The 22,688-nt window shown below is 46.7% G+C and overlaps 1 protein-coding gene across 1 annotated transcript in view; it reads left to right on the forward strand.

Moving 5' to 3' along the window:
- The first annotated feature begins 2,640 nt into the window (after positions 1-2,640).
- Positions 2,641-22,688, forward strand: part of GOLGA5 (golgin A5) — a 34,179-nt gene continuing 14,131 nt past the window's right edge. The window contains exons 1-8 of the mRNA XM_077323535.1: positions 2,641-2,849; positions 5,254-5,855; positions 10,379-10,603; positions 14,515-14,734; positions 16,905-17,028; positions 18,316-18,519; positions 18,815-18,985; positions 20,946-21,074. Coding sequence (XP_077179650.1) covers positions 5,306-5,855; positions 10,379-10,603; positions 14,515-14,734; positions 16,905-17,028; positions 18,316-18,519; positions 18,815-18,985; positions 20,946-21,074 — 1,623 coding nt within the window. The 5' untranslated portion in view covers positions 2,641-2,849; positions 5,254-5,305. The remainder of the gene's footprint in view (positions 2,850-5,253; positions 5,856-10,378; positions 10,604-14,514; positions 14,735-16,904; positions 17,029-18,315; positions 18,520-18,814; positions 18,986-20,945; positions 21,075-22,688) is intronic.

Consider the following 22,688-nt stretch of genomic DNA (forward strand, 5'->3'; position numbering starts at 1 on the left):
TAAGGCAGAAGCTTGCATAAGCTTTCATACTAGCATGGGGAACTACTCTGTTATTAGGTCACATTCTTGGCACTATAGATACTACTCTGCATACTAGTACAAGTCATATTTTAACACTGGCATTTTTATGTTTGATTCCTGATAATTCCTAGCAATCTTTTCTTTTAAAACTCAAGCCAGAATTTGAAAAATGGCCTATACGATGAAGATTGGCTTTACAAACAAATCATAGTTTAAAAAATCCATGGTTTTGCTTTATATCTGAACCAAGCTTTAATTAACTTAAATTAATATATGCTTTTAACCTTATGATTATATTTCATTATTTGATGTCATCTACCCTGAACCTCACAGGAAGGGCAGGTTAGAAAAACAAAGTAGTAGTTGTTGTTACTATTATTAAGTCTCTTCCCTAACCCACAAGTCTTTTTTATTTTCTGGGCCAATACAGTTTGCATAATGTTGCATTAGCTAATTTTTCTACCATTTAAATTTGCAGAGTGCTTTGTAGTGGGGAGAATTGAGAAAGGTACACACTGACTTTCCCAAAGCTGGGCAAAAAATCAACAGCAGAGCTGCGTGGCACTAACATGTCTGATTATTTTCTAGCAATTGGACTGTACCAGATACACAAAGAGGGCTGGTTGAATTTACTCAGGAGTGGTAAATCTGGAACTTTACACATGGTCAGTGGTTTTCTGCTCTTATTAAGTGAGTCCTGAAACTGAAAACAGGTCCCTGAATTAAGCAATGACAATTCTTGGCTCAAACCAATCAAGGCTTGCAGCCAGGAACTAATAAAGACTCTGTTGTGCCAGATGTTTACAAAACAAAGTGCAAAATCAGGAGTCCCTTTCTCTGTAAGACCAGATTTCCTCGTTGTTCCTGGCACCATTACTGCTCAGTTAAAGCAACTGCAGCCCATCTATCAGGCTAAACATCACAACTACACCTCTTTGAATCACAGCAACTCTAGGAATCCTCGAGAGCTCTGCCCCACCTTCATGCTTTACTAAAGGCTACTCCACCACCTCCTTTCTTCTAGTTCAGGACTTCACTGCCTCCTCCAGTGATGAAATTGAAACTAGCCATTTTGATAGTCCCACTTCTCTTTACCACATTCATGAGTGCATACCTGACTTGTTTCACCACAAGCACACACCCTTCTGTGTGTAGGGTTGCCAGCTCCTGCTTGGGAAAATCCTGGGGACTTAGGAGTGGAACATGTAGAGGGGTGGAGTCTGGGGAAGAAAGGGAGCTCAGCAGAGATGCGATGACATAGAGCAGCCTTTCTCAACTTTTTTACAGTTGAAAAACCCCTAAAATAGGACTGGGCAAACTGTTGCCCTCCTGCTATCATTTGCTGGCAGGGGCTCATGGGAATTGTAGTCCATGGACACCTGGAGGGCCACAGTTTGCCCACGCCTGCCCTAAAACATTATTTAGGCTTTGAAAAAAAAACAGAAATGGCACAATTGTGCAGAATATGGAAGCATAGCTGTGGACACACCCACCCAGGCCCCCTCCCCTTTCCCCCCAGTCCCATCGTTGGCCATTTTGGGAGGGGATCAACATGATCATATATGATAATTTCCGCCTTTAAAAGTTTAGCACATTAAAAATATATTTTAAAATTAATTTGCTCCCATCCATTTGAGAAACTCTTGCAGCACCACCAATAAACCTGAATTTCAGGAAACCCTGGTTGAGAAAGCTGCTTTAGGGTCACCTTGCCTTGAACCTCTTCCCTCCTGGCTGCCCTCAGTCATGTAACAAACCTACCCTTCTTCTTTACCAAATAATATCAGGATTTCCTTAAACCTTGTCTTCAAATTCCTAGAGCGATAGCAAATTAATTATGTTGGCCCTAAGGCATCTCCTCCCTCTAGCTGCATCGATCTTTCAACAGCTTTTTAAAAAACAGCAGCTCCAGCATGGACACCCCCCCCCCCTTTTGTGTACAGTGAAAACAATTTTGGAGTCCGAAGTAACATCTCAGAGATCCACAAGATTTCCAGGGCCTACGCATAAAGTCAAATCTCCCTTTGCTGGACCCGCCAATACAAGGCAGATGTTCTGTCAGAAAGGCTTTTACCCCTCCAGCAAACTCCCACAAAGGTAGACGCAGGTGGGTAGCCATGTTGGTCTGAAGGAGCAGAACAAAATGCGAGTCCAGTGGGACATTCAAGGTGTGAGCTTCCTTGAGGGAAGTGTGCGTGCACGCAAAAGTTCACGCCTTGGACAAAACTCTGTTGGTCTTCAAGGTGTCGCTGGACTCCCATTTTGTTCCCCATAAAGGTAGATGCAGGTGAGTAGCCGTGTTGGTCTGAAGGAGAAGAACAAAATGGGAGTCCAGTGGCACCTTTCAGATCAAGGCGTGAGCTTCGCGCGCCCATCCAATGCCGGGTCCCCTCAAAAGCAGCGCGTGACGGGCACGAGCACGCCCCAACCCTTAGGACGCCGGCGAAACCCAAGCGCGATCACGGGCTACGGAAACACACACGGCTTGGTGCCGCTCTAGCCCTTCGCCAACTTTATGCCCTTGCGTCCTCTGCGTGAGTCCTTGTCGACCCAGAAGTGCTTGAGTCATCCCTGCGCGCCTGCGGTCGCCTCTCGGGTCGGCCTCCACGTCACTTCCGCGCCTGGCCTCGTCTGCGCAGGCGCCTTCGGGGAGGGTGTGTGGCCGCCGGGTCCTGACGCCTTCGCTCCGGTGGCCACGTCTCCCGGAAGCCCGAGCAGGGGCAGCCCCGACTAGGCTGCGGCCTGGCCGAGAGTGGCTGGTGCTGCTCGTCCCCCTTCTCCTATGTTGCTGCGGGGCCGATCTCTGCTCTCAAAGAGTGCGGCCGAGGGTAAGCTGAGCCCCCCAGGACGGGTTGGAGGACGGGGAATTCGGGGCGGAGGAGGGAGGGAGGCTGGCTGGCTGGCTGGCTGGCTGGCTGGCTGGCTGGGAGGGAATGGCAGAAGGCCGGGATGTCCAAAATAAAGAACGTGCGGAAATTGACAGGCCCGTTTTATTGGGCAGGCGGAGGAGGAGGGGCGTTATCCCAGATGCGAGGCTCGAAATGGGGACTGAGGTGCGTTGCGACCCCCGTGCAGAGGGGCTGTGGCCTTCCAGTGCCTGGTACGCAAGGCGTCTCTCCCCCCCCCCCTACCTGGCTGGGGTCCTGCAGGGACAGGCTGAACAAGCAGAGCCTTCCTTGGCATGGCCGTGGCAAGCCCAAGTCCGTCGCAGGCCTAAGGAGAGCTTGGATTCAGAGCACGCTGAGGAGAACACGGGAGAAGAGACGCAGGCCCTCCAGAGCCTTTCACAACGCCTTGCCTCTCTCCAGCCTTGCATGCCCACGGAAATGCTGATCGCCACTTTAGGGTCAGGAGGATAATCTCCTCCACGCCAGACTTGCCAGGGATTCTTCTTTTGGGAGGAGGGGCATCATTTGTACATGAAACTGGGGTCACTGTGGGTGGGCAGGTAGTTGTGAATTTCCTGCATTCTGCAGGGGGTTAGACTAGATGCCCCTGGAGGTCCCTTCCAACTCTGTGAATCTATAGAGCAGCCTTTTTCAAGCTCATGGCTGGAGGAACCCCTGAAATATTTTTCAGGGTTGGAGGAACCCCTAGAAATGGTGTCATGTCCTTTCAGAGAAGTGGGTGCAGAAGTAAGGTGCAGGAGCTGACTGATCATTTACCATTTCCATTGTGGAGAAAGAGAACTTCTGGCCAAGGCCACGTAATCCTTGGGGAGCTCTCGTGTAACCATGGTTGGGACTCCCTGCTGTAGAGCCATAGGTAAACTTGGCTTGGAGCTTCTCCAGGTTTTGGCACCCTGGAGCTATAATTAAACATGAAGGAAACTGTTGAATATCAGTGCAGTCATAGCTGAAGGTCTTTGCCTTTCGAGTGCCTCGCACAACCGTCCTAAGCGCCCTTTTATATAGAAATTGAAGAAAATATATAATAATGATAATAGAAATACAACAGCAAGTCAGGCTTATGCAGAAGAGGGAAGTGTGACAATTCAAAGAGTAAGGGAGACTTGAAAGTTTGGTGGGAGGAACACGCTTCAGTGGGGGCAAGAGGCAGAAATTAGTGTGTGTTGGATATTTCTGGGATGGGAGGTGTGTGTGTTTTAGGAGGAATCCTAAGTGGGAGGTGTGTGTATTTTAGAAGGAGAGAAGAGTAGGTGGCTGATGACAGTATTTTGCATGAATGTCAGTGTGTGCACCAGTATTTATAGTTCCTACACCAGTCTTGTGACACACCCACATGTTTGTTCCAGGTGCAGCAGGTCTGTATGCTTATGCTTTGATCTGCAATCCATGTATGGAAAGTGGGGGAGATCTCCAGTTTAAGGCTAGCATGGCTAAGAGGAATTGAGTTTTGCCCAACATCAATGCCTTCTTTGCTCACAAGCCTTCCCCAAGTGTTTTTGTTTTTGTGTTTTTGCTTAGCCAGGGTTACTTCTGGCACTGAAGTTCTTACAAAGCTGCTCTATGCTGAGTCAGACCGTTGGCCCATTTAATTCAAGCTGTGTTAGCCTGTTGTAGCTACATAAAACAGAATTCCGGTGGCATGTTAAAGACTGACAACTTTTATGCCAGCATTTATTGAATTGGTAGGTGGATCACTGGCAGGACTGGAAGCAGCTCTCCTCAATCTTTGGTAGAAGTCTTTCACATCAATTACAATCTGATTCTTGAACAGGAGACCCAGGGACTGAACCTGAGAAAGCAGGTGTTCTGCCACTGAGCTGTGGCCCCTTCCCTCTTTCTTTGACCTTTTTTGTTCCATAATTTGGATCTTCCCACATATCATCTGGTTTGTTGGGATTTTTTGTTTAGTTCTGTGGAGATTTCTGTCTACAGATAATTCATTTGACTTTCATGCAGTTGATCTGCCTCATGTTTGAAGGGCTGCCTTGGGTAGTACAGCACTAATACTTTTACAAAGAGAAATAGGCGCTATTTTCCCCTGTGTTTTATAATGACTAGAAGAAACATTGTAATGCATGCCTTGTTTAGCGATTGATTGCATTTTTATACCGCCCTCCCTTTTGCCTCAGGGCAGTTTTGCAGCATAGGACAGTGTACAAGGTTTCAGCACTATTGCATGCAGAGGCAGGAAAGTTTCATCAACCCAGTTATTGTAAATAGACTTAAGGAGGTAACATACAGGAAAGATAAACTACATTCTTAACGTTTTTATTTTGTGTTGGCATGATCTGACATTTCCATTGTTGTATCTTTCTTCCTTTAGGTTGAATATCTGAAGCCCTGATTCCTTATAGCCTTGGTTTTTGACTTCCATTATGTCTTGGTTTGCTGAGCTCGCTGGGAAAGCAGAAGACCTTCTCAACAGAGTAGATCAAGGAGCTGCCTCTGCTTTAAGCAAGAAGGACATTGCGGATATTGCATCCTACAGCAAGAGTCACTTGGACGCTGTTAGTGAGTACCCCAATCTGCACCAGCAGCAGCATCAGACTTCATCCAAGCCGAGCTTCATCTCTTCAGCAGCAGATAACATCAAACACCAAAAAGCAACCATCCTAGCAGGGACGGCAAATGTGAAAGTGACGTCCAAGGCATCTGTAGAACCTTTGCCTTCCGTGGAGGCCGTTTCCACACCGAGGCCATCTTCCCAGTTTGTGAGACGGAAAAAATCTGAACCAGATGACGAACTCCTCTTTGACTTCCTCAACAGCTCTGAAAAGGAACCGAATGGAAGAGTGGACCTCAGACGGGAGAAAAGCAGAGCTGGCCCTGCTCAGAATCATTCTCGGACTTCCAGCATCAGCTCCGTGTCGGCCAGTTCACAGAGCCTCAAAACTGGAGAAGACGTTTCTCTCCCGAGTCTAAACGGTAGCTAAACATGACTACAAATATTAAGGAATATTGAGTTTGGTGGTGGTGAGCAGATCTTAGCCTTATGATGGTATTGTTTAATTATGGAGTAAATTCTAATTGTGATGCTTAAAGTGGTGGTGCATATAATACAGGGTGTCTTGAGTTCTGCTGCCAGTTCTTGGATGGATTGCTATCTGTCATCTGCCCAGTCTTGTCTTTGAGAACCTGGTTCCTCACTAATCAAAGTGGTGCCACCTCCAAGGGCCGGCCTTATTCTGTCCACTTGAAGTGTCCCCTATGAAAGGCTGAGTCAACCTTGAGCCGGCTGCTGGGATTGAACTCCCAGCTTCATGGGCAGAGCTTCAGACTGTATGTCTGCTGCCTTATCACTCTGCGCCACGAGAGACTCAGAAGTAATTGGGTTGAGAGGTGGGGTCTCGCCCAAGGAGGACTTAAGGAGGGCTGTGGCTGAATGGGAGAATTGAACCTGAGATGCCCCCGTCCTGGTTTTGTCTGCCCCAACACAGCTGTTTTTGTATCAAGATGGCAGCTACCACAGTGGGAAGGTGTCATTGGGACCTTCAACAGTTCTGGAGGTCGTGCAAGATGGAGCTCTTCTACCAGGCCTATGGTTGATGCCAGGAAATTAACACCGACAACACTGGCCTCCCTCCTCAGAACGGACCATCCTCCAATTAACTGTCCAGCAGAAATAAAGCCCCCCTCCTTTCAAAATAACCTAACAGAGGAGATCTAATAAATTAATTTAACTTTCCAAATTATATTATTATCAGCTGTTATTAATGTAACTTTATTGTGTGTATATGCCTATTGCAAGGTTTCTTAACCAGGGTTTCGTGGGGAGCCCCCACAGGTTTTGCAAGCTTAGGAAGGAAAAAATAATTTAAAAATATTTCTTACTGATTATTTAAATCTTCTGGTTAGATGACCATATATGTAAAGCGATTGGCCTGAAGAGGATGGGAAGGGGGGGTGCCTCGGCCATAAACATGCTTGCTGGCCAGGGTTTGTTGCACGTGGAGCGACTGGATTTTATTTTATTAGTGATGATGCCAGGCACACTGTAAAGGAGTGACTTCTGGGGGTGTGGCAGAGAAGTGTGAACTGATGACATCATATCCGGGAGTTTCTCGAAGCCTGAAGAATGTTTCAGGGGTTTCTCAACAGTAAAAAGGTTGAGAAACCTTGGCCTATTGTTACCTGCTGTGATGGGCTATAATAATAAAATGTAATAATAAAGGCAGGTATATTTTACGCTAGATATGTCACCTAGCCACAGTTTACCGCAGGAAGTCAGCCAGGGAGGCTGCATGCCTAGGGTGATACAGAGTGTTAGGATCTGAACATGAACTGAGGCATCTCACCCATGTATAATGTAGCGACTGGATATCCTTAAATCAGGGATCCCTGTCATGGTGCCTGTAGGCACCAGGATGTCCATTGACATGTTTCATGGTGCCCACTTGCTTCTGATGCAAAACATCTCTTCCAAAAAGCACTGAGCCACTCCTGGTTTCTCTCTCCCCCCCCCCCCCCACCTTCACTGGAGTAGAAGGTGATTCAGAACAGCCCAAGAGGCATCACCTTTACATCTTCATGGAGCACCCTTTTGGCAACAGCTGCCTCCTCCATGCTTCCCTTGCAGCTTCCCAATGGTTTTATTTATTTGTTTCTTTCTTTGTTTATACGTACTGCGATCTATATCCTGCCACTCACCAAAGGCTCGTGGCAGGTTACAGAGTCAGATTTTAAAAAATCCAAAAACCCCATTAAAACCCCTGACATAAAACCATAAAAGGTAAAGGTAAAGGTATCCCCTGTGCAAGCACCGAGTCATGTCTGACCCTTGGGGTGACGCCCTCTAGCGTTTTCATGGCAGACTCAATACAGGGTGGTTTGCCAGTGCCTTCCCCAGTCATGACCGTTTACCCCCCAGCAGCAAGCTGGGTACTCATTTTACCGACCTCGGAAGGATGGAAGGCTGAGTCAACCTTGAGCCGGCTGCTGGGATTGAACTCCCAACCTCATGGGCAAAGCTTTCAGGCGGCTGCCTTACCACTCTGCGCCACAAGAGGCTCAGATCATAAAACCATAAAATACAGCAATATCAATATCAAATATAAAACCTTTTAAAACCGAATTATGAACCTCTTTTGAAATCCTGTTTTTTTGTAAAGAAAAAGGGGAGGGGCTGTAGCTCAGGTATAACTTCTGTTTAGCATACAGAGGGCCCCAGATTTAATTCCTGGCCTCTCCTATTTTTAAAAGCATTAAATCTTAGTTGCTGTGGAAAAACATCCCCAAATGATACTGACCTTGATGGGCCAGTGGTCTGATTCAACATGAAGTAATGTCATGTGTTTTTTCACAGTGTGTAATACGGCTTTTGTCAGCCATCCTATAACATAAGACAGCATGCACACATTAGGCTTGTATTTGGGAAGCCGGAACCTGGTTTTCCCTCTCTTAGTGCCTAGGAGCTACTGGCTCTCTGCAACTGGCTCAGTACTCATAGAATCATAGAGTTGGAAGGGGCCATACAGGCCATCTAGTCCAACCCCCTGCTCAACGCAGGATCAGCCCTTAGCATCCTAAAGCATCCAAGAAAAGTGTGTATTCAACCTTTGCTTGAAGACTGCTAGTGAAGGGGAGCTCACCACCTCCTCAGGCAGCCTATTCCACTGCTGAACTATGCTGACTGTGAATTTTTCCCCCCTGATATCTAGCCTATATCATTTCCTGATATCTAGCCTATACTCAGATTTGAAATATTGATTCAACCAGGGAGTAAAAAAATATGTCCTTCCCAGCTCATGGAGAAGCAGTGGCCCAGTGGCCACAGCCATCAGCTTTTGCTTCTGGTTGAGATGGAGTCTTTTGTGAGGTGGGCCAGGGCTGATAGAAAAGAGAAGGTACATCCTAAACCAAAAAGAAACACTGTGGTTTTTAAAAAGTGCTTTCTAACCAGCACCTGACCACAAAACCTTGTCAAGAGACACAGTTCGAGGTCATGAGCATTATTATTGGAAAATGTGTGTTCACTTGGGTTGGATCCAGTGACGTCTCACAGGCAGTGCCAATAGCAGAGGGAGGGAGGAGTGATTCTGCCCTCCCCTCACTGTAACTCACAGGCCTGCATGGCTATTATTCCGTGTGAGTCTTATAATCCTGGACATCAATTTTTCCCAGGGTTAGAAGGGGCAGTTAACAGGGAAGATCACCCATTCTCGTGTGAGCAGATTACTGGATCCAACCCAGGTATTTTATATCACTTTCTAACATAGCAAACATATTTATTCAGTTAAATATTGCAGTAACATACTGTGAATATGTCTCCTCAGAATACCCTCTGAGGTTTTATAAAGCCTCTATTCCATGTTAAGTCACTCTGTCTGATGGTTATAGTATCCAGTGTTGTATAGTATCCAGCCAGTATCCTGGCTGAGGCCAGGCCAACCAACCAACATCTGCAGCCCCCCCCCCCCCGAAACCCACTAAGACTCCTGGACCTGTTCAAGTTACGACTGTTTATGTTATGATACACTGTTATGTTATACTGTCACCCGGTTTATCAATTAATAGTATTAATGTTATTATATGTGTGGTTTCATGTATAGTTTCAGTTATATGTAAACCGCTCTGAGCCTTCGGGGAGGGCGGTATAAAAATATGAATAAATAAATAATAAATACATAAATTTGGAGAGTAGCTAAATAATAAATGGAAAGTTTTGGTTTACTCCACCTTTTATAACAATATTTATTTTTCAGTGAGTTACGCAGGTACATCTTAAAAAATTAGCATCTTAGTGGTCTGTTACAAAAATCCGTTATGTATTAATAACCCATCCATTTGTTTGATGCAGGTACATGTTATTACTAGATATCCCCCTGCCAATTCCGCTCAGGGAAGGTGTAAACGGAATAGTAAATGCCAGGCTACAGTCTGCTGGAAAGTTCTGCACATGGTTACAAACAGGAGCTGTTTCCTGCCTGTTGTTGCCATTGAGGCTTTTGCAGGGGAGCAATATGAAGATAAGCACAGCAATTGTGTATTGCAGCCAACAAAATACTGCATTTCCTTTTTCTTTGTCTCATGCATCCACATTTGCAGAGTCACTCACACCTGTTTTTGCTGACCCAGGCAAACAGCAAAACTGTTAAGTCTCTGGTTGGCTTTATTAGACTTTGGCTTGGGGGAGATGACCTCCCTCTTTGTATAGGCTCGATCTACACCTGATGACTAACAATTGAACCCTATAGACATTAGCTCCAGTCTGAGACCCTTCATTGCAATGGTTTTAGACTGGAGAAACTCTTCATAGGATTACATGAGCTCAGAATAATTTGATCTGTTTATGGTATGGTAAGGATTCAGAGGAACTGTTCCAAAGTGGGTTTTTTGGTGTGGCATTGTGCTGAGTTTAGCATCCCCTTTTCCTGCAGTGTTGATTATTCGACATAGCCAGTAGGCCTCCAAATGAATGCACTGAGTTGAGCGTGCCTCTCTTTCTGCAGATACTCCTACCAGTTCCAGTTCTGGCCTAGAGACAGATGCGGATCTTAAAAAAGAATTACCACCTCAACCAAGTGCAGAAGCGAACCCAAGCCTGGCACCCAATGACAGCGCATCACTCGAGCTTTCCAATCTCCGCCTGGAGAATCAGCTCCTTCGGAACGAAGTGCAGTCCTTAAACCAAGAAATGGCGGCGTTAATTCAGCGATCCACAGAAACCCAAAAAGGTAGGGAAATGTCTAGACATGCAGAGATGTCAGCCTGTTAACAGCATGAATCATGAGTGGAGCTAAGCTTGGGACACAGGACTTCCCTTCCTTCCCTATCAGCGGCAATCTCACTGAAATTCCTCTTGGGAGGGGGCGTGTTAGAGACCCCCACAAACAGCCTGGTAGGATTTCTAGTGGATGAGGAAGTTGGTGGGAATTGCCCCTTTTCCAGTGGAAGTGACCTCGTGCTGGAGGTGAATTGCTATTGGGTTAGTGCTTCAGAATGTGAGCCCTGTGACGTGAAGTTCCCAGTTCAGGTCTCACTTCAGCCTAGGTGGCCCTTTGCAAGCCACTGTTTTCTTGGTCTCCTTCCTCTTGCATTACTTTTGCAGAGATGTTGCATGTATTGCAAAGATAAAATATTTTTATTAAATGATGACTTGGTGTAGTGGTTAAGAGCAGCAGCTTCTAATCTGACGAACCAGGTTTGACTCCCTAATCCTCCTCCACATGCAGCCAGCTTGTTTTTTTTTTATAATTTTATTATTTATTATTATATGAAGCATTTACAGAAAAATAAAGAGAGAAAAAAGCGACCAGCTGATATGGTTTGCCATCCTCTTTTAACATACATATTCAGTTCCCATCACATATTATTCCTAATCTAGAAGTTTTTACCATTTTTCTTAGCAAAGTGATTGTTAATACATATGAGAATATGATCTGTTATAAGAATATATTCTGTTATTATCTTAAATGATGTAAAGTCATTCCCCTTCATGAATTGGCCCTGACCTAAGAGTTACTTCTGCCGTCTTGTTAATACCTATGAAGTATAGTTTGTCATCCTCTTTTAGCATACATATTGGCATACATATTCAGTTCCCATCACATATTGATCCTGATCTAGAAGTTATTACCATCTTTCTTAGCAGAACAGTTGTTGATACATATGAAAGTATAATCTATTATAAGAATATATTCTATTATTGTCTTAGATGATATAAAGTCAGTTCCCTTCATATATTGGTCCTGTCCTAAAAGTTACTGCTGCTGTCTTCCCCACAGAAAACCAGGAGAATACTCCACTGTTCAACTCATCCTTCAGGTGGTCGCAGAAAATGAAATTGTGTTTTTTTCCATAATAGAGTATTTCTGATTGTTCTTCTGTCAGGGCCAGAGAAGTCTCTTACTTGATTCTTGCTTGCAGTCGCCTTTAAGTAGGCTCTGTATACTTTATCAATCTGGATCTCTTCCTCTGGTCGCACAGAGATATCTCCTGATAGCTTCCTGGGTGCTGTCGCCTTTGAATAGACTCTTTTTATTTTGCTGATCCAAATCACTTCCTGCTCTAAATAGACTTCCAGGTTTTCGGTGCTTTCCTTCCTTAAATCTGTTTTCCCAAGTTCTTCCAAGGTGCTTTGGATTTTTACATCCCTAGCTCTCTCCCCCTCCTGTTGATTAACTTCCAAACATTGAATTTTCGTTTGATGTATTGTTAGCTGAGCTGTGTCCTCATCAGTTGCTCTCTCTAGACCGTCGGCTCCGTCCAAAAGCTCCCCCTTAGTCCCACGGATTTCCTTTTCCACCTTATTGACTGCTTTCAGTATCTTTGAGTTTCCTTCGCATAACAAATGGAAAAGCTGTGCCTTAGTTAATTTTTCCATAGTTCTAGGCAGTCACAAACTATAAACAGAAAGTCTCGTAAGGTCTCGCGGGAGCACTAGTGATCCCAAATTATCAGTTTGTCGATCTCCGTATCAAGTCAGCTTCCCCCACTGAACTCTCTCCAACAAAACTTTAAAGTCTCTCTTCTCCTAAGCACTCTCTTTGTTTGGTTAATGGGTATAATTAGCTGGGAGCCTCTCACTCAAAGAAAGAAGGAATTCACTTGTAAATTGGTTGGGGGGGGGAAGAGCTTGTAGGGAAAGAAAAGGAAAAGCTAGAAAGCTTTCATTCCTTACTGTTGTAAACTTCGGCTCCTGTCAGTCTGGTAAAAGATGATCTGGGAAGAATGTAGAGTCAGCTGGTCGTTTCAGGCTTAGAAAGTTATTTACGACAAGGGCGCCATCGTGACCTTGAGCACACGCCGCTGTTGTTCCGGAGAGCTCGGTCTCCCTACCTCCCCACGGATCTGTAGGACCCTCAGGATGCCGTTCCCGGTTCCTGGGGCGACCGGTGAGCAGATTTGCGTATCTGCTCAGGTCAGCCAGGTGCGGTTGCTCCTGACCCTCAGCATGGCTTAAGAGCCGGACAGAAGCCCAGCTGTTACGGCGCCATCTTCAGTCGATTTCATGCAGCCAGCTTGTTGACCTTGGGCTTGTCACAGTCCTGATAGTGCAGTTCTCACACAGCAGTCCTGTCAGAGCTCTTTCAGTCCACCTGCTTCACAGGGTGTCTGTTGTGGGGAGAGGAAGGGAAGGCAATCATATGCTGCTTTGAGATTCTTTCGGGTAATGAAAAGTGGGGTAGAAAAACAATTCTTCTTTCCTGAAGTATACTATCAAACCACTGAAGGTTATTACCGATTATTGACAAGTAGGTGCTTTGTTTTTTGAAAGCAAATACATGACTGCCAAATAAAAACACAAGACTGCTTTCAGACTCCATTTCTAAAATTCGCTGATTCCTCGCCAGTCATTACGGCAGTGTTTGCTTTGATTCTGCAGGAGCATAGAAGAAATGTAGCCTTGTAGTAGTAGGTGCAGAATTCAGCATTCTGAGAGTCTTGATTTTCATTCTAAAATAAAGAAGGGTTTTTTTCATTATGCCTGCAAGGGTCATGCTTTAAGCTAACTGGTCAGTGGCTGTGAACATGCCCAATGTATATAGAGAGGGTTGAATAAGATTTTTGTTGGTTGAGAATGGGACTGTAGTGTCTTCATTTTTCCTGAATTCAGAAGAACCAAAGCAGCAAAGGTTGTAGAATAAATCACATTAAAAGATAGAAAATAATCAAATCTGCCTGATTGTTCATATTATGCAAAGGTCACAGTATGTGGCTTTTCTTGGTGCAGAACTTTAGGCTGCTTGGACATACACCCCTGGCCACTTTGCCCCCTTTTCCCATCCTGACCAAATCTGCTGTATTTTGCTCCTATCATTCGTTATCATGGCAGCACTTTGGGTACAGAATTTAGGTGGGCCACCTTAGCAGCCTAGATCACTGGCTCTTAAACTTGAGTGGCCATAACAGATCTTTTGGTCTATCGCCTAATAACGCCCTGCTTTGTTTTCTGGTTCTCTAAATAGTTTGTTATTTTTTCTTCTCTCACATTCTTGTGAAAGTGATTCAGCCTTTGATTTGTACAAGACAGCACATATTTATGGTGGAATTAGTTGTTAATGAGACAATGAATGTATGAACTTCCTCTCTGTGTAGAGTGAGTTACAGAAGTCTAGCCAGCAGATGACCATCACATGGATCTTCTTCTATGCCCTCCCCTCCTGTGTGAATCTGCCCTCCTTCCCATGGTTTGCTTTGACTGAAATGTATTATGTCCCAAACCAAGCTAGTAGTAGCCAGAATTGACTTGAGATCCAGAGCTTGAAACTAAGATTTAAAGTGGATTTTGCAACCTCTGTTTATGGTGGTGTGTGCTTAACACTGTCTGTGGTTGGCGCTGTGATCAAAGGGAATGGTGAAGGAGAGGGGGAAATTGAAGGGGGGAGGGAATGGGAATGGGAAGAGAGTGCATAAGCAAATGGCCTGTGTCCTCACCCCCTCCAAAAGCATTTTCCAGCTGTGATTAGGTAATTAGGAGCCTTATGTTTGAAGAAGGTTGGTACACACATGCTCCACTGAGTTTATTTTTTGTCGCTGCCTCATTTCTGCCCATGCTGGGCACACAAGAAATGTTGATTGTAAATATGCCAGAAATAAATATGCTTGTCAATCACGCTAACATTTGCTGCCTTGAATTATGCAGAACTGAATGGTGCCCGAGGAAGGATTGAAAAGTGGAATGCCGACAATTCAAAGAGCGACAGGCTTGTCCGCGAACTTCAGGCTCAGGTGGACGACCTGACGGAAGCGGCCTCTGCCAAGGATTCCCAGTTGGCTGTCCTGAAAGTGAGGCTGCAGGAAGCCGATCAACTTCTGAACTCACGGACTGAAGCTCTGGAAACCTTGAAGACAGAAAAATCCCGGTACGCAAAAGCCTCCTTGCCGCTTTATTAACAAGGGATTCGAGCTTTCCCTAACGCAGTGACCTTCTACTTTTCCCGACCCAAGTCCTACCGAACATGGGGCCCACTGAGCTGCGAGCATGGGGTGGGGAGTCACATGACATCAGAGTCTTGAGTGGTCATGAAAGCACATGTGACAGGAAAAGGAGGAGCCAGAATTTAGAGTTTGTTGGAGTCAAGGTGGAGACCGTGGGCAATAGACCTGAATAGGCCTCCAGAATGGAGGCTGAAAAAAGTCCCTAAGTAAAATAAAACTATACAGGATAAGCACCAGGAAGCTCCCTGTAGTGAGGCCAAGGGTCACAGCTACAGAGGAATTTTGTTTTTTATGTTTCTTACAAAAATTACAAAGTCTTCCAATTTTTCCATGTCAGTGTTGTCTCTTGTGGCCCTTCCTTGCATACCCAGGGAATTGCTGATCGCCACTGTGGGATGGTAGGTGAACTTCCTTCAGCCCAGGCTGGATTCGGAGATATTTGGTTGGGGGTTCACTTGGGCATGGAATTGGGCTCACTGTGGGTGGGCAGGTAGTCTTGAGTTCCTGCATAGTGCAGGACGTTGGACTAGATGACCCTGGAGATCCCTTCCAACTCGATGTTTCTACAATTCTATGATTCTAAGACAGCTTGCTGTCCTTGTCTTTTCCTTATTGATAGAGGAAGAAAAGGTTCTAAGTACAAAACCCATCCTTGTCGGAAGAACTGATTTAACTTTGGAGTTTGGGGTAAAATGTTTCCAATATATGTTTTGAAATTTCAGATGGATAAATGTGTGCTTATACATGTGTATATTTTCTTTCTCTTCACAACTTTTGAAAAAAGAAAAGAAAGTGTGCAAGTTAGTGGCTCAAGAGGGCAATCTTAGGCAGAGTTCCGTCCCCCTCTCAGAGGTGCCGTGAGTTGAGTCCACCGTTTGCCTCAGTATCAGTCTCGTTTTAGGGAGCATCGAAAGTTGGATTCCTAGGTGCCCTTCAGGTTGGATCCCTCTTCCAAAGCAACAGGCCTTCCTTGGAGGATTGCCTGGAGGATTCCTCCAGCCGAACGCTCCTTGCGCCAGTGGGAAGCTCTTTTCATTGCAGGAAAACTACACCGTTAGCGGGAACTCTAGCACAGGGGTTGCCAGACGGTGGCTCTTCAGATGACCATGCAGCGGGTAGGGGCTCATAGTCATTGTAGTCCATGGACATCCAGAGAGCCACCGTTTGGCCACCATTGCTCTAGTGTTAAAACATTTTTTACATTGGGGGGGAGGCGGGTTGGGAAGCGCTATGAGAAAAAGAACTAAAGAACAGCCACATCTGATCCGGATGGCCCTGGCTAGCCCAGGCAGCAGATCTTGGAAGTAAAGCAGGATTGGTCCTCGTTAGTTTTTGGATGGGAGACCACCAAAGGAGGACGTCTAGGGTTGCTATGCAGAGGAGGGCAATGGGAAACCACCTCCCAATAATCTCTTGCTATGAGAACCCTACAAGATGGCCAGAAGTCAGCTGTGACTTGATGGCACTTTACATACTCAGGTAAAGGTAAAGGTATCCCCTGTGCAAGCACCGAGTCATGTCTGACCCTTGGGGTGACGCCCTCCAGCGTTTTCATGGCAGACTCAAAAAGGGTGGTTTGCCAGTGCCTTCCCCAGTCATTACTGTTTACCCCCCAGCAAGCTGGGTACTCATTTTACCAACCTCAGAAGGATGGAAGGCTGAGTCAACCTTGAGCCGGCTGCTGGGATTGAACTCCCAGCCTCATGGGCAAAGCTTTCAGACAGCATATCTGCTGCCTTACCACTCTGCGCCTCAAGAGGCTTTTATGTACTCAGAGTAATCAATAAATACTAACATACTTAAAAAAAAGAGAAAACTCTCACGCATATATGCTGTGTCTGACCATCTGTCTAGCCTAGAAATGTCTATTCTGACTGGCAGCAGCTCTCTGAGGCCTTGGGCAGAGAAACGACTTGCTCAGCACCTGCCAGCCTTTGACTGGGCGTGGCAGGGATGGAGCACGGGGTCTTCCATGTGCAACACATCATTTCAGCTACTGGCTCAGTCCCTGAATGATCAGTTGGCCTTGGGATCAAGGGATGTGCCTTCCTCCTGTGTTAGGTGTACTGATTCCCATTCCATCCGTCTGTCTAGGATAATCCAAGATAACTGTGAAGGGAACAGCTTGCACAACCAAGCTCTTCAGACTCTCCAGGAGAGGCTACACGATGCAGAGTCCACGCTCAAACGGGAGCAAGACAGCTACAAACAGATGCAGGTCAGTACGGCAGAATGGCTGACTCGCTTTGCTGCTCGTGGGCGGGCCTCTAAAGAGCACCGAAGGGCACCTTTGACTATGGTGGTTCCTCTTCCGGGGAGTCTTCTATTTCCTTCCGTTTCAGTGGCTCCGCTTATGTATCTCATCTGAGATTCAGCAAAAGTCAAGTAACATTGGGGGAGGGCAGGAACTGGGTTGCTTCCCGTTGCTAAAGGAATAAGCAAAGTAAGGCTAAACTTGAAGGGCATCACCGAATTGCTTGTGCAACAAATTCAGCCCATCTGCAGCATTGTGTTTTCTTATTCCCTCTTCCTGCGAGTTGATTCCCACAGGCCCTTGGCAAGCTGGGACTTGAAACAGGAAGTGGCTGTTCACTAGCCCTGCGGGGGAGGGGGGGAGCCTACGGGGCACAACGGGAGGGGCGAATGCAGCTCTCCAGCCAGGAGTGGTTGGTTACCTGTCGGGAGTCTGATAGTCTTGAGAGGCTGTGTCAGTTTTCTTTTGGTTTGGTGGGTCCCAGGCTGTGCAGGCTGACACTAGAGTGTTGGGCTAGGGGGGAGCCTGTGAATTCCTAAAGCTCTCGAGATGGCTTTGCCCAAGTCAATGGCCCCTCAGCCTGGCCTGATTTGAATTGTGACACTGGAGGTTAAGGAGGGCTGGACATGTAGGACACTCACACACCTCTCCAATGAACGGGGTCACTACCTGTGCAATGGGACTGTGCAGAGTTAGCACATGAGGGCGACACCCTACCCCCCGTGGCACATGAATGTTGCATGTGCAGTGGTTAGGGGCCCACTTTGAATAAGATGGCGGGTGGGTGTGCAACATGGCACGGGTCGGTTCTTCCTACCGCCGCCAGGTTTAAACCTGGCTTCATGAAGTGGATATGAGGCTAATTTGAAATGGGGTCTGAGCTCTTTTAGAGCAGTGGCAGGATCTGTGATTGCATTTGAGTCCAGTAACACCATAGTGACCATCAAGGTTTGGGAGGGCTGTAAGCTTTCAAGAGGCATCAAATACGAAGGGAGCTTTAGTTCTCAAAATCATATCCCCACCCCCCAAAAACCCTGCTGGTCTGTAAAGTGCCACAGGACTCGAACTTTTCTACAGTAGACCAACACGGCCAGTAAAGAACACACTTGCTCCTCTCCTTAGCCCACGGTGGAGTGTTTCCCTCTCCTTCCTGTCTGGATTCTGCCTTTATTACTAACAATATCTTGCGCTTCCTCCCCTTCCCCTGCTTGTTTTTTTGGGGAAAGCGGCTTAAAAACCTGCTCCTTGCAGAAAGAGCTAGCGGCCCGCCTCAGCAAAATGGAAGCCGAACGCCAGAGCTTGGCCGAAGCCGTGACTGCAGCCGAGAGAAAGGGCACGGAGGAGAAGCGGCGAGCCGACGAACTGCAGCAGCAAGCCAAAGTAGCCAAAGCCCACCTGGAGTCTGCCAAACAAGAGCTGGTGGACTACAAGCAAAAAGCTACCCGCATTCTCCAGGTGAAGCCATGAATGTAACTCTCTGCAGATGAATGTAGGCCTCTCCAGGGAAGAGAAGTATGCTGCAGCCTTCCCTTATTATTGGAAGCTCCTGGAGCCTCCTTGTAGGAAAGTAATGAACCTTAGCCCCAGGTGTTGGGGAGAAATGTCAGGGAGGAGCCATCCCCTTTCAGCCCACGCTTGGGTTCAGGTTGTTGTTCCCAGATCCAGGGAGCTCAGGCAGGGCACGTAATTGAGCATAGACCCTGGGGACGGTGACGCAGGTGCGCCAACATCGTTATGTCTTAATTCGCAGTCTAAGGAAAAGCTGATCAACAGCCTGAAAGAGGGCTCCGGCATCGAGGGCTTGGACAGCCAAACGGCCAGCATCATGGAGCTGGAGGAGCTGAGGCACGAGCGAGACACCCTGAAGGAGGAGATGCAGAAACTGCGGGGGCAGGTGCAGCAGCTGAGGACAGAGCTCCAGGTACGGGCAAACGTGGACGCAGTCATAACGTCTGTGCACACCGTTCCCTGGAGAAGAACAGTCGGGCCTGTGTGATGCAACAGCGAGAACTCTAAAGAGTTGGGTTCAGATCTCCGCCTGGCTGTAGACGGGTTGCACACGCCTAGCTCAGCCTAGGGCCCAGGGCCATTGAGGAGAATGTGTGCTTGGTCCAGAGCTCCTTGGAGGCAATTGGACTACAAACGTAGTTTTAAAAGAGAGAGGTCTTTGGGGCCCCGCGCAGTTTTGTCTGTCTTTTGGTTCAGAAGGAAAAAGGAAATCACGAGGCACATAGTAGTCTTTCTCTATGTTTATAGATGAAAAGGTTATATAACATAAAGTCTATATGGTCAAACATATGATCAAACATAAAGAGTCAACCAAAACGGGATCCTAGGTTAAGTGACCCGCTTTCTGCTTTATCTTCGTCAGTGGTTGCTCTTCCAATAGACTGTCACAGTAGTAAAGTGCACTTTATGAAATCCCCAGACAATTATGAGCATTTTGCCAATGTGATACTGCGACTACTACTTACTCCTTAAGGGGGCAGTGAGTGTGCTTCCATGGCAGCTCAAGGCTGAAAATGGAACTGGGTGCCAGCTACTACCAGCAAAGAATTGGGGGCATGTCTGGGGCAGGGGAAACGATAGATACGCAGAGAAGAAGGCCAACACCAGAAAGGAGTGGATCTGTCAAACCATCTCTGTAGGGCGAAGGATTTCTGCCTGTGGAGTGCGACTGTGTTGCCTCTCCCTTCCTGCTGCAGCCTGGGAGCAGCATTCCCAGCCACATGTCAGACTGCTGCAGGAGGGGGGAGTCCATAGAGTCCTGTGCTACAGGAGGAAGTCCTTCCATCCATGGAGGCATTTGAATAGAGGTGACTCTTTGTAATGGTGTCCTGTTCTGGGCGCTGCACTTCAAGAAGGCTATTGACAAGTTGGAGAGGGATCACAGGGGGGCGACTCGGATGGTTGAGGGGTTGGAATCCCTGCCTTACGAGGAGAGGTTCGGGTGCGTGTAGCTTGGCGAAGAGGAGGGCAAGGGGTCATAGGATAGCTGTGTTCAACTGCATAGAAGTTAGACATGAAGAAGAAGAAGAGTTGGTTCTTATATGCGGCTTTTCCCTACCCGAAGGAGGCTCAAAGCTTACAGTCGCCTTCCCTTTCCTCTCCCCACAACAGACACCCTGCGAGGTGGGTGAGGCTGAGAGAGCGCTGATATCACTGCTCGGTCAGAACAGTTTTATCAGTGGCGTGGCGAGTCCAAGGTCACCCAGCTGGTTGCAGGGAGTGCAGAATCAAACCCGGCATGCCAGATTAGAAGTCCAGACTCCTAACCACTACACCAAACTGGCCAGCTTGTTTACCGCAGCTTTAGAGACAAGGTCTTGGAGCAGTAGATTCAAATTGTGGGTTCCACTTAAATATTAGGAAGCATTTTCTGATGGTGAGGGCTGTTAGTAGATGACATAGGCTGCCTTGAAGGGTGGATGAATCTCTGTTGGAAGTTTTTAGGAGGAGATTGGATGAGCACCTGTCAGGAGTGTGTGTGTTTTTAAGTCCCTGAGAGGGGGAGGGGGTTGGATTGGATGGCCCCTTGTGGTTTCTTCCAGCTCTGGGTGATTCTGATTTGGGGGGGGGGGGAGCTCAGGTTAAAGATGTGCATTCAGTCAGTGCATACCCTTCTAGTGAGTTGTCCATTGGAAGCCCCAGTAGCCAGGCACCCAAATGACTGTGGATACAGCTACCAGCACTGCTTCATGACATCTGAAGACTGACTTGGCTCGCAGGCTGCCTGTTGGGGGAGACAAGCATAAGATGTTGAATGGGGCCATGTTGATCATATGCAACCGTGCAGAGGTCAGGTCGTAGGGGATGGGATGACAAGGAACTGGGACCCCGCTTTGTTTTCTGGAATGGCACCAATGGATAATTGTTTGTAGGATATGGAAACCCAGCAGATGAGTGAAGCAGAGTCCACCAGAGAACATATTCAGGATTTGCAGGACCAAATCTCAGTGCACAGAACAGCCAAGCAAGAAGTGGAGGCTGAACTGGAGAGGCAGAAACTGGTATGTTGATGGTTTTGCTATCGTTATGTTCATGAAGTGAAATCTAATTTTGTAATGCTGGTTTGTAACAACGCAGAACTTGCTGTGGGTGCCAAGGAAAGTTGTCAAAGCGGTCATTGGCCCTATAGAAGGGGAACTGCAGAACGTGTGAAGACTATAACTTGTAGTAAACTAACTCTTGAAAAGGAAGCGTTTAAGCTACTCAAGAGGAGGTAGTCAGTAATTCCCTGAGCTGACAGACTCCAGCTACCAAAACCAAATGCTGGAATCAAATCCAAAGACACAGAAGTGGGTTGTAAATGGACACTTAGCGTGAATTGGAATCCCGCTGTGGCTGAATCTCGTGCTTCTGTGATCGACTAACTTTCCTGCCTTCAAAGTCCAAAGTAGACGATGGCAAATCCCTTCAGGTACAGAGGTGTACCACATGTCTCAAACCATTGTGGTACTGGTAACAGATGTGCAGCCTGTAAAGAAGTGACTGTATTGCCTTTTTATATAGATGAGTGGGGAGGGAAAGGGATTGCCTCCTTTAAATATGAACAGTACTAAATGGTACAGTAATGGGTTTGCAGTGGGCATATGGCTTGTTGTTTTTGCGCCTAAGGAAAATTCTGATGACATCCCAAGGTGGGGGGATATACAGGTGTGTGTGTGCGCACACACACACACACACACACACACTGTGTGTGTGTGTATAAAGAATGAAATATAGTCTTTCAGACACTTTAGAGTAGCAATCCCCAACCTGTGGGCTGCAGACCACTTGTGGTCCGTTGACTAATTGGAGGCGGGCCACGAAGGACGCCTTCTCACCCCCCTCCCTCGGCCCTTTACTTCATCCCCCCCGGCCCTTTACAACACACTTTGGATGTCATTGTCTCCCATCACTCCCAGATGGGACTATTTTGTTGCAGAGAAACAAGCTCAGGGTTCCCATTGATTTGTCATTGTCATGTTAAAATTTCCATGAAAATAAAATGTTCCTTATGTTCATTGTTGTGGCGTGTCTGTATCTTATTTTGAAGGGATGTTTAAACATTACCATAGCGATCAGAGAGCGTTAGGGCAGTGGTTGAGAGTAAACTACCCCCCCCCCCACCGGGCCTCAGTAAAATTGTCAAGCGTTGAGTGGTCCCCGGTGATAAAAAGATTGGGGACCACTGCTTTAGAGAACCGCGGATATGCACTTGAGAATGTGACTGGTTTTCTGCTTATCTCAGGGATTTAAACATTTCTGTGAATAGCTGTTGGAAAGTGAAGAAGGTGTCAAGGGAGGGTAGATGTTTAATTTCCTTTCCCTTCTGGGAACCATTTAACTTGCAGGATTACCTGTTCCTTTCAGAGATTCCATATTAATTCGATGGCAACAAGACTGCCTTCATGAAAAGGCAACAGTTCCACATTTGTTCTCCTGAGCCAGCTGGATAATGTTTAATTCTATATTGAGCCGTACGGTGGTATTCTGTTACCACTGTCCTTTTGACAGGCAGTCCATTTGAAGTCTGTTCTTTGACTTTGTGAACCAGAAATTATGTTGTCCCCTTAACCCTCATTCAATTTGACTTGTCATGGCACATTAAAAAGTGTCCAGGAGGTTCCCTTGTATTTCTA

Source organism: Paroedura picta, chromosome 2, assembly GCF_049243985.1.
Source record: "Paroedura picta isolate Pp20150507F chromosome 2, Ppicta_v3.0, whole genome shotgun sequence".
Taxonomy (NCBI): Eukaryota; Metazoa; Chordata; class Lepidosauria; order Squamata; family Gekkonidae; genus Paroedura; species Paroedura picta.